The 12,984-nt window shown below is 38.2% G+C and overlaps 1 protein-coding gene across 1 annotated transcript in view; it reads left to right on the top strand.

Annotated features, from left to right (window-relative positions):
- The first annotated feature begins 5,179 nt into the window (after positions 1 to 5,179).
- The window catches only part of LOC135203081 (furin-like protease 1, isoforms 1/1-X/2), a 502,024-nt gene continuing 494,219 nt past the window's right edge, over positions 5,180 to 12,984 (top strand). Inside the window, exon 1 of the mRNA XM_064232693.1 lies at positions 5,180 to 5,435. Within this exon, the coding sequence (XP_064088763.1) occupies positions 5,196 to 5,435 (240 nt within the window). The 5' untranslated portion in view covers positions 5,180 to 5,195. The remainder of the gene's footprint in view (positions 5,436 to 12,984) is intronic.

Genomic DNA, 12,984 nt, shown 5'->3' on the forward strand with positions numbered 1-12,984 from the left:
GGGTAATTTCCCCTTTTACTTCAGTTAAAAGCAAATTGCCAATTACAGGAATTGCTTCGGCCCGCGACCATTGCAAAACGGTAATTGCAATTGAATCTCCTTCCTCTCTTCCTTGTGGTGTGCGCGGGGAGGGGATTGGGGGGGGGGGGGGGGATTGGGGGGGGGGGGGGGGGGGGGGGGGCGGCGCTGGGTGGAATGGGTCCCCAGCAGCGTAAAATTGACTCATTTTCCTCGAACTGGATCCAGAAAACTGCCTTGGTTCCAGTATGAGAGAAAGGAAGTTCCAGATTTGGTGGTCATGAAAACTGACGTTTGTGGGCGCTTTGGCAATAGATGAGGCATTGTTATTTCTGATATATTATTATCATAATTATTATCACTATTGGGGTATTGATGGTTGATAATGTATTATATTATCTTATTATTACCAGTAGCATAGTTTATTTTGAGAGAATAAAGAAAAGAAGTTCCCAGATTTGGTTTGTCATGAAAACTAACGATTGTGGAGTTTTGGCAGTTGATGATTGTATTATTGTTACTTGGGGGGGAGGGGGGGGGGGGGATATTATTCTTATTATTATTGATTATTATTATTTATTATTAAATTAAAATTATTTTATTATTATTATTATTATTATTGTACGCTGGAAACAGACCTTCTTTCAAACAAGTTTTTATTGAAAATAATGGCAGAATTCACAGAATTGATTTGTACAATATTCTTTCAATTCTCCTTATGATTTTTCTGTTTCTTCTGGCACGCTTGGTATTATAAAGCAGCTGTCCAATGTTCATCGTGCTGTAGGTCGTCAACGGAAATTTCGGGCGGGGCTGTTGTTTTATTAAAAAGCAAAACTGGTTATCAGGGACAGGCTGGGGTCGTCAACAGGTATACAGGTGGGTTTCGTAGGTCGGGAACAGGCCGTAGTCGTCAGGGGTCTATCCGGTATTTCTTGTTATTTCTTCTTTTCTGGTTTTCAAGGCGTCTACATGTTTCGGCCACCTCGTTTGGCCATCTTCGGGACGGGATCGCTGAGTGCAATGGTCTGTGTCAGATGTATTCACGCTATTTATTGCATTCGGTTGGCTTGAAGAAACGGGTACCTCACTTTTCATTGGGCAATACCTGTGACGTCACGAGCGATGTCATCAGGGGGCCCGTTGCTGGTTGGCTGTCCTCTTCGTGGGCGGCGCCTCATCCTTATTGGTGATGCGGTGGAGGTCCCCTCAAGGAAGGGCGTGTCGGATACCAGGTCGTCCTCAGGGCGAGAGCTTGAGCTGCGATCACCCTCAGGGTTACTAGGGACGTCCTCAGGATGAGAGCTAATGCTTCTATCATCCTCAGGATCCCTCTGGTGCGATGGTCGTTGTGGGGCGGTGTCTGCTGCTCTCCTGACGGCGGTGGGGAGGAGGAAGGTCTCCTGTGTGATGTTCATTGGACAGCTGCTTTATAATACCAGCGTGCCAGAAAGAAAAATCATAAGGAGAATTGAAAGAATATTGTACAAAATCAATTCTGTGAATTCTGCCATTATTTTCAATATTATTATTATTATTATTATTATTATTATTATTATTATTATTATTATTATTATTATTATTATTATTATTATAAGGGTATTGATGATTGATAATGTAGTATTATTGTTATTAGCAATAGTTTATAATCCCCCTACCGGCGCAGACTTTCATATGACATATTCTAATCCTATGGATTACTTCCCCTTCCTAGAACCAATACCAGCGTGATAGCGGACCTCCTTCCCTCCCATCCCCCTACCTCCCCACCCCCTTAAATCCTCTCCCTCTCTCTCCCTTTCACCCCACCGTCACTTTCAGCAATGCTTTCGTTATGCAGATACAATCTTCAGCCCCTTTTTTTAATTTTCTTTAAATCTCTTTCTCACTCTCTATAACAAAATTAAATTTCGCTTGAATATATGATTGTAAAACCGTAGAAGGATCCCACCAAATCCTAAGTGCATTCAAAAGGAGGCCTTAGGACCCTCCTTGTGGCGAAGGCTTCCTTGCGTAATTCAATATCCACTAAGGGCGGTCCCGTGAGAACGTCCGCTCAGTTCGGATAAGAAAAATTCGCGTGTTTGACTCCCTTGAGGTTTTAGCAACTATTGAAGATTTACATCAACCGTGCATTTGACGTCTAAGCCAGTCCCTTACGACGCTCCTGATTGGCTGTCGATAAGCCAATGACGGGTGAAAACTCTCAGTCTCTCTCAAGAGTTCACTTAGACAGGATGTACGTTCCACCTCTCCTGAAAGACGTATCCCTCAGGCGAGATGGAACATACATTCTGTCTTTGTGGACTCTCTCGAGAGGCCGAGAGTTTCCAGCCTTGTGACTGGCTTATCAACAGCCAGTCAGGAGCGTCGTAAGGGACGGGCCTAGACATCAAATGCACGGCTAATGTGAATCTACTATAGCCGAGTGTGTTCAGTTCACACGCTTTCCAATTATTTATCTGTTGATTGAAAGAATCCAAGGGTCCACAACAGGCGGTTTTTATTTTTTTTTTTTTTTTTTTTTTTTTGCAGACCGCCGTGAGACAAGGACTACTTGTGGCGAGAGCCGGTATAATCTAGACTAAACAGAAAGCGTTTGAATATAGTTCTTGGTTTGTGATAATTCCTACAATACCTTGAACATCCTGGTGTTAATTCAGCTAAGACAGATATATATATATATATATATATTATATATATATTATATATATATATATATATATATATATATATATGCACTGAATATAGCCTAATTATTTCTACACCATTTGCTGGACTAAATATGACCTATCGCGATAATCGTAGAAGTTTAAGGTCGTCACGAAATGAAAGTTTGAAATTAGAGACGCGAAATTTATGCACGAAAATAGAGTCCCAGAATGAAGCTTAACCACCTCAGTGAAACACTTGGAAAATATTATAATAATGTCGAGTTGCTTGAATCACTATTGATAGAAGTAATGTTACCTTCATTTTTACTATACGATAATAGTATTGAGCGAGATAATAGCCTAACATAATGACAATATTATTAGGAGACGTCATTACCAGCATGGCTTCCTATTTATTCATTGCAAAAATACAAAATTCACTGCTTATTAATATATATATTATATATATATATATATATATATATATATACACTCAATAAGCCGTAAATTTAGTAATAAGGTATTTTGTAATTAACAGAGTTTTGTAATGTATGTTGAGGCAGGAAATCACATTGTTGATAACGTCTCCTATTAACATTGTCATTGTGATAACCATTACATATTTTCAATACTGTTATTAGTGATAATTTAATAATAAAAACAACATTACTTAGATCAGTAACGATTTAAACAACTCGACTGCATATGTAATTTTCTAAGCGTTAGTATAATGAGGATGTTAGCTTTTATTCTTCCCACTCCGTTCACGTAATTTGTATGTAATTTCTGACTTGAACTTCGTGATGGCCTTAATCTGTTACGTTCATCGCGAGAGGTTTTATTTTTTGGCAAAATGTGTAGAAACAATTGGGCTATATTGAATGTGGGATTCGAAAAAACGGATAATAAATTTAAATCTTGGGGAAGTTCGATTGAGAAACTGCCAAGAAACGGCAGTTTCAAATTATGCTTTACGTTTATCGCGAGAGGATTTAATTTTTAGTAATGTATTGCGTAAATTATTGTATTCCAAGTAAAAATCGAAACAGGATTTTATTCTTCCCACTCCGTTCACGTAATTTGTATGTAATTTCTGACTTGAACTTCGTGATGGCCTTAATCTGTTACGTTCATCGCGAGAGGTTTTATTTTTTGGCAAAATGTGTAGAAACAATTGGGCTATATTGAATGTGGGATTCGAAAAAACGGATAATAAATTTAAATCTTGGGGAAGTTCGATTGAAAAACTGCCAAGAAACGGCAGTTTCAAATTATGCTTTACGTTTATCGCGAGAGGATTTAATTTTTAGTAATGTATTGCGTAAATTATTGTATTCCAAGTAAAAATCGAAACAGGAAAATAAATTCTGGGGAAGTTTGGTTGAGAAACTTTGTGTGGAATCGACAAGCGTTTCAAAATATATCTTACGTTCATTACGAGAGATTTTGTTTTTAGTCATAGATGTAAAAATGGTTATCATATTAATATATAAGAACCGAAAATTATAATAAATCTTAGGAAGAAGAAAAACAGGAAAATAAATTCTGGGAAAGTTTGATTGAGAAACTTTGTCTGGAATCGACAAGCGTTTCAAAATATGCCTTACGTTCATTACGAGAGTTTTTGTTTTAAGTCATAGATGTAAAAATGGATATTATATTAATATGTAAGGATCGAAAATATCAATAAATCTGGGGAAGAATAAAAAAAGACAATAAATTTAGGAGAAGTTTGACTGGGAAACTGACTGGAATTGGCTATGGTTCAAAATCTTGTGCTTTGCGTTTACGTGAAAGGTTTCATTTTTAAACAGTTATGTAATTAATTGGATTCAAAGCAAATGGCGCATCTGTAATCATGTACAATGTAGGAATCGAAATAGGAGAAAATAAATGTAAATTTTCTGGGAAGTTTGATTGAGAAATAGCCTGGAATTGGTTGTGGTTCGAAACCTGCCTTTACGTTTACGCTAAAGATTTCGTTTTTAAAAAAGTGTGTAATTACTTGCTTTCAAAATAAATGATGTATGATTGATTATTTACAATGTAGGAATCGACACAGGAGAAAATAAACACAAATTTCGGGGAAGTTTGATTGAGAAACTGCCTGGAATTGGCGGTGGTTCGAAATTTGGCTGGCAGAGGCCGCCACTTGTCGGCCGCTGGATGCGAGTGGTGGTGGTGGTGGCTGCCTGTGGCTGTGGGTGTCTAGACCCGCCAACTTCCACTCGGTGGCCTCAGTGCGTGTTCCTCAGTGGTGGAGTGAGGTTGGATGTACGCCACTTCCCCGCAGCAAGCGAAAGTTGTCTCAACAATGACAGTATCGATATAAGAGAAAGGGACGCGTCTGATTATCCGGCCAGAGTGCGAATCTATCTCATCTGCCCTTCCGTAGTAGCCGGAGTGTGTTCGGCCGATTTTTGCGAGAGAGAGGAGGCCTGCCTACTACAACCCCTCTCCCCCCCTGCCCCCGAACCCTCCTCCAGCCCACCACCACGAAACCCCGAACCGGCCCCCCGAAAAATGCCCGGGTTCTGTGGTGGTGCAAATCGTGTGTTAGTAGTGGTGAATGTCATGTGTTGGTGGTCGCTCCTGCTGGTGCTATTCTGTAGTAGTATTTCGTTCCGTTGTGTGATGGGTGAAGATGATGGTGGTGGTGGCGGTGTGGGTGACTTCACCCACGAATGGGCTGCGCACATCGAAGGGGGCGACGGAGTGGCAGAAGACATCGCCCAGAGGAACGACTTCGACATTGTCACAAAGGTAAGGAAGAAGGAGGAGGAAATGAAGGAGGAGAGACCGAACGACCCGCTACTGCCGACCGTCTCGCGTACAGAGACAGTGAGTGGAGTGGCTCTGGTGCGAGGGAGAAGATCTCTCTCTTTCTCCCTCTCTCTATCTAGCTTTTCGTGGTGGAGAGAGGAGAGGAGAACGTCTCACCACCTGAACGCCCCTGGGGCAAATGAACCTCCCAAACTTTTGTGGTTGCGTTTACGAACGAGGTTTTGGCAAGGGACACTCTCTCTCTCTCTCTCTCTCTCTCTCTCTCTCTCATAAACACATTATCTATCATCTACTTTCTATTTCTGTCTAAAACTTATTAACCTTTAATCTCTCTCATCCATCCTCCCAGCGAGTAAGTCTTTTTAAATGCATCCGTTCGCTCTCCCTCTTTCTCCCCCTGCCCCCGACCCCCCTCTCATCGCATTCGTGATTAACCCATCCCCTCCCCCCCGGGACACCTTTACACCTGTTCGTAACTTCCAGGTGCACCTGTCTGGTCCATGCCATTGATCGCTTTTAATCTCTGTCAATGACTGGAATTTACGGAGACTGAACTGAGTGAGTGAGTGAGTGGAGGCATTTCCTCACTGGATGTATATTGGACGATGTTTAGGTGCTCCCCTGACACCCCCCTCCCCTCCCCCCCACACACCGAGTCTCTTCGATTCTTCCTCCCTCACTTTGTTTTTCCTTTTATCCTTTTTACTTGTTCATTCAGCTGTTGGGGGAATTGGTGTGTTTTGTTGTTTGGGCGAGATTCTCCCCCACCCCCTTTCTATCACCAACCCTGCCACCAACCCCAACCGTCTCTCTCTCTCTCTCTCTCTCTCTCTCTCTCTCTCTCTCTCTCTCTCCTTTACCTGTTCAATCAGCTGTCTGGGAATTGGTATGTTATTGGGAGGGGGGGGGCGAGAAAGGATACCGCGAGAAATGCTCCCCTGATCCCAAACCCCCCCCCCTCTTCTCTCTCTCAAATCCTCTCCTTCCCCTCCTCTCTCTCTCTCTCCTCCTCCTCTCCCTCTCTCTCTTTCCTTGCTCTCTGCCGTCCTGCTCTCTCTGTCTGCTCTCTCTCTCCTCTCTTTCCTTTGCCTCTCTCTCTCTTGTTCCTTTGGCGCCTTGTTCAAAGTCAGCTGTCTAGGGAATTGGTGTGCTGTCAGAGAGAGAGAGAGAGAGAGAGAGAGAGAGAAAGGGGGGGGGGGGGGGTGGCCGTGGCGTAAGGGAAGGGAGAACCAGGTCTTGAAGGACCTTTTAAAAAAGGGGAACTCGACAATTTCCCTTTAAATTTAAGTGTGCTTCATAGATCTGGCTTTTGAATCGGGGTCTCGTGTTCCGTTTGGTACTTAATGGACTTTTAAAAGGTGTGGGACTCGTTAGGTGCGCTATGGACCGATGTATTTCTTATACATAAATATTTGAAATTTCCGTTTATCAATTTATATCTGACCGAAAACGCTTTTCAAGATTAAAAGTTTCCTATACATTTTGGTTAATAGGGTGAAATATTGTAATGTATATTTTGTACACCAAAAGGCGTATTTACCAGGCTAGGGCCAATGCAGATTTTGTACATAAAAAGGTGTATTTACTAGGATAACCTAATTATGCATTTTATATATAAAAAGGTGTTTACTAGAATAACCAAATTATGCATTTTATACATAAGGTGTATTTACTAGGATAGCCTAATTATGCATTTTATGCATAAAAAGGCACATTTACCAGCCTTGGCTAAATGTATATTTTAAGCATAAAGAGGTGTACTTACCAGGCTGGGCTATGTATTATATACATCAAAGGCTTCTTTACCAGGCTAGGCTAAATGTGTATTTTATACACCAGCAGGCTTATTTACCAGGCTAGACTACATATTTTATACTTCAAAACTAGTATTTATCAGGCTAGGTTAAATGCGTATTTTATACATTAAAAGGCGTATTTACCGGGCTAGGTTAGATCTATATTTCATACATAATGGACGTATTTGCAAGGCTAGGCTAAAAACCTGTATCAAAGGAAGTATTAACTAGGCTAGGTTGAGGGCCTTAATTGTTACGTATTTGTCTGTTATTGTTATAATATTAAGCCTTGTGCTGAAACTTTCGGTATACTAGTTTGCTAATATAATAACTGAGTTCTGCATCGCCTGCGGCTCTAGCTGAAAGTTATATGGTATTTTTGAATTATATTCCATTATTGCTATTGTTTCAGATTATCATTGCCATTGTTATGAATTTATTACTATTATCGGCAACCGTTTGGTTGTAACCGTATTTAAATTTTTAAACTCTTGCATCTAAATTTTATGTATTTTTACTGTGTATCCATTAAATGCCCATAGCTGAAACATATATTATATATACATGTAGTACATATATCCAACCAGTTATTTTGGTGAAAGTATATAGTAGCATCGCTTAATGTTTTAAGACTTAAGTCCTACAGTTTCATCGTTAATTTTATATATATTATATGCATATACATATAGCATCGCTTAATGTTTAAGACTTCCCTTAGGACTTGATTCAGTTTGTGGGGTTGAAGTTCCATCGGCTTTTGGGGGGTACAGTCAGGTGAATTTGTCTCCTTGATCTGTTGCTTGTTTCTTGAATGTGTTTGTTCAGGTGTGCGCTTCCAGGAAGTATGTTCTGCTCAGCTCTGCTCGGTTCTCCTCAGTTGCAGCTTAGACTTGTAGGCTTAGAACCGCGTCATTTGTTAGAAGCGAAGACTAATTATTTATAACCAAAGCGAATACTAATCATTTATAACCAAAGCGAAGACTAATTGTTTATAACCAAAGCTAAGACTTAATTGTTTTTAGCGAAAGCTAGGACTAATAATTTTTAACCAAAACTAATAATAATTGTTTTTAACCAAAGCTAAGACTCATTGTTTTTAACCAAAGCTAAAACTAATTATTTTAACTAAGGCTAAGAATAATTTTTTTAACCAAAGCGAAGACTAATTATTTTTAGCCAAAGCAAAACTTAATCATTTTTAACCAAAGCTAAGACTAATTATTTATAACCAAAGCTAAGACTATAATTGTTTTTAGCCAAAGCTAAGACTTAATTGTTTTTAGCGAAAGCTAGGACTAAATTTTTAACCAAAGCTAAAACAATTGTTTTTAACCAAAGGGAAGACTAATTGTTTTTAACCAAAGGTACGACTAATTATTTTTAGCCAAAGCGAAGACTTAATCATTTTTAACCAAAGCTAAGGCTAATTGTGTTTAGCCAAAGCTAGGACTAATTGTGTTTAGCCAAAGCTAGGACTAATTGTGTTTAGCCAAAGCTAGGACTAATTGTGTTTAGCCAAAGCTAGGACTAATTGTGTTTAGCCAAAGCTAGGACTAATTGTTTTTAACCAAAGCTAAGACTATACTCTGTTTTTTCCATCTGTCCACCCGCCTGTGGTGTTTGCGTATGGTAACACTGTGTCCCGGGCTTAGTTACATTCAACAATAATAACACTATCCTATTTCGAATATCAACCGTGTAATGCGCATACAGTAAATTATTAAAACACTTTTCAGGTGCAAATGTACCCCCAGATATCCTTTTATTTACCTAAAGCTTATACATAGCGTAATTATCTAAAGCCCGGGACGCAGTGTTACCATGCGCGACCACCACAGGCGGATGGACAGATGGAAAAAAGTGTAATTATTTTAACTAAGGCTAAGAAGAATTTTTTTAACCAAAGCGAAGACTTATTATTTTTAGCCAAAGCGAAGACTTAATCATTTTTAACCAAAGCTAAGACTAATTGTTTTTAACCAAAGCTAAGCCTAATTGTTTTTAACCAAAGCTAAGCCTAATTGTTTTTAACCAAAGCTAAGGCTAAGAATAATTTTTTTAACCAAAGCGAAGACTTAATCATTTTTAACCAAAGCTAAGACTTAATTGTTTTTAACCAAAGCTAAGACTAATTGTTTTTAACCAAAGCTAAGACTTAACCAAAGGTACGACTAATTATTTTTAGCCAAAGCAAAGACTAATTGTTTTTAACCAAAGCTAAGCCTAATTGTTTTTAACCAAAGCTAAGGCTAATTATTTTAACTGTGGCTAAGAATAATTTTTTTAGCCAAAGCGAAGACTATTTTTAGCCAAAGCGAAGACTTATCATTTTTAACCAAAGCGAAGACTAATTGTTTTTAGCCAAAGTGAAGACTAAATTTTTTTAGCTAAAGCTAGGAAAATTATATAACCAAAGCTAAGGCTAATGGTTTTTAACCAAAGCTAAGGCTAATGGTTTTTAACCAATACTAAGGCTAATTGTTTTTAACCAATAGCTAAGGCTAATGGTTTTAACCAAAGCTAAGGCTAATGGTTTTAACCAAAGCTAAGGCTAATGGTTTTAACCAAAGCTAAGGCTAATGGTTTTAACCAAAGCTAAGGCTAATGGTTTTAACCAAAGCTAAGGCTAATTGTTTTTAACCAATAGCTAAGACTTAATAGTTTTTAACCAAAGCTAAGACTTATTTTTAACCAAAGCTAAGGGTAATTAACCAAAGCTCAGCGTAACCATTTACCAAAGTGGTTCAAATCGATTCGAAAGTTAACCTATGCAAATTGGTCCTAGGTGTGAATTATTGATCGCACTAATCCATTAGCAGTCTGGCATTTCGGTAATAATGGCAAGGACGGAGAGTTTGGTACACAGCTTTGCTCTCGCACTGTGCATTAAAAACAGAGCGTTGGGCGAGGTTTCTGTGTGGGGGTGATCAGCTGCTTGGACAAATATATAAGCAATTTGAACATCCGTGGAGTAGGGGGTTTTACCCACAGCGTGCAGTCTCGTCCCAAAATGTTTTATGAGAAACAGAAGCTTCATGTATTCTGGATCTCTCTCTCTCTCTCTCTCTCTCTCTCTCTCTCTCTCTGTGGTATCATTAACAATCATTGCTTGCGACGCCACTTCGCAATTTATCAATCAATGAATCACCTCAGCATAAGACTAGTGTCTCAATCACACCATTGAGCCATTGATGACGAGGGTATGACGTGGGGTGAGTCCCCCATTCCCCTAGGGGTAGTGGGGGAGGGGAGGGGATACCCACAAGAGTAGGTATACATGTCTTTACATTGTCTGATTGCCTGCGATAAGCTATCGGTTTTTATCTCTCTGGCTGTACCTGGGAGACGAGCGCTCGGGTGACTATTTGGTGTGGTTGTTTATGGTCGTCCAGCGGTTATTAACTGAATGATTGATTTTTAGACAAATTTTAATATATATTGAATGGACAACATTATTTGATGGTGGGTATATTAGTTTTGTTAATACAGCCCATTTGATGTAAATTTGTCATTAAATGTGTAAATAAAATTATCAAATTTCCAATATTTTGAATAGACTCCAATGTTGGTGCGTATATTGGCATTGCTTATGTATACACCACGTGATATAAAATTTGATCGTCAATAAATCTATAATAAAAACATTTTTGATAAATTTCCGACTAAAATATCTTATGACCGTGGACGAATCCGCTAAGATTAATATGGCCCAATTACAGCGGCAGGAAACTCGAATGATATCGTCTTGTTCTCGATCAATTCGCGGACCGGGAATGAATGAAAGGGAATCTGTCGTCTCGAGGAGCCGGTTTGGTTCATTCTACTGCTGCCTCTCTCAAACTTTGGTATTCGCTCCCTTTCTGTTTTCCTGGGTTTATAGCAGTCATACCTTGAGAAGGGGGAAGGTTTATATTGGCAAAGCCATACGCTTTAGTTATTTTGTTTTTGTATAGGCTAGAGAATTTTTTTTTTACTATGTCCCACCATCATATGTTACGTACCTGGTTGTTAATAGACTGTTGAGGGTTGTTGCAGTGGCGTAGGGGAGGTGAGTACTTTATTAGAATAATGCCATATCATTATTCATGGAGTGAGGATACACGAGATAATACCCGCTACTGTGGGTGAAGAAATTCTCTCTCTCTCTCTCTCTCTCTCTCTCTCTCTCTCTCTCTCTCTCTCTCTCTCTCTCTCTATGGTCAGTTTTCTGTCAATTACCATATCAAGTTGCTTTAGAGGTCTTAAATTTTCGTTATTTTTAAAGCTTTATAATGTAGGTATATGGAGCTTCTATATAATGTATATTATATACGTATGTATATAAACATATAGCTTATGTATATTATATATTATACACTATTATTTGTCAACATATGCTCTTGCATAACACGTATAAACCATCTGCATGAATGTGAATGATAAATGACACGTAATTAAGTCGGATGATGAATATTGAATGATTGACAACAGTGCTGCTCCTTACCTAATTGATAATCGTAGCACTTAGTGAATGGATTGATTTTTTTCGTCGTCACCTCAATACCCATGTCATGCCCCATTTGGTACGGGATGTACCCTTTGTTCTTAAGATGGAAATAGATTTGAAAAGCAGTAGGCCCCCCTTAGAGCAGTAGTGCCGTCAGTGAGCCTCTCACCGTGCACTTTAGGCATCAGTTAAAAGGTTCTTTGCGGCATTCCCTGGACCACTAGCTGCAACCCCTTTCGTTCCTTTTACTGTACCTTCGTTCATATTCTCGACCATCTTTCTTACCACCCTCCCCTAACGGTTGGTCCACTGTTCAGCTGCGGGGTCACGATTTATGTTCCATTTCATTCCATTCCGGTAAAATAGTTTTCATAATTAACAGTAATTGTCGGAAAGGTATCTTTGACGTATATAGTCACTCCTTGATAAGGGAGTAGGATATATGTATTTCTATATATAGTATTATATTTATATAGGATAGTTTATTATTATTATATGTATATATATATAATTATATATATATATATATACTATTATATATAATGTGTGTTTATAGATGTTATAATTAATATATATAATATTATATATATATATATATAACATTATAACAATATAACATATAACATATAATACATAATTATAAATATATATATTATATAATATATATATATATATATATTATCTGAGTATTATATAATATATATAATGTATGTACCATATGGTATATAATGTATTTGATATAGATAATACACATGTAATTGTATGATGTATACATATATGTATATATAGTGTATATGTATATAATAATAATAATAATAATTTTATATTGTATATGAATAAATGAAATAAATTTTAATACATATTGTATAGTATTTAATATAGATAATACATATATATATGTAATGTAATAATTATATACATATTATATATAGTGTGTACTATAATAATAATGATCTGATAATGCCTGCACGAACGGCCAACCAACAGTGAAGCCGTACACGATATATCCACTTGTACGAGTTGTGATGGGCCATTGCGTAACATGTGATGGTGATAAGTACTCAAGTACCTACGTTGCGTACGTACGTTACCCTACTCGTAACTTGGCCAAGAACCTGTCCTGGGCTTCGTATCCCGTCGGGTAGAATGTGAAATGTACACTGGAGTATGTATTTTTAGTAGTATTTTTGTGTGTAATGAATTTTTAATTTGGGTAAGTAAATACAAATACAAAGGTCACGTGTAT

Source organism: Macrobrachium nipponense, chromosome 33 (assembly GCF_015104395.2).
Source record: "Macrobrachium nipponense isolate FS-2020 chromosome 33, ASM1510439v2, whole genome shotgun sequence".
Classification (NCBI taxonomy): Eukaryota; Metazoa; Arthropoda; class Malacostraca; order Decapoda; family Palaemonidae; genus Macrobrachium; species Macrobrachium nipponense.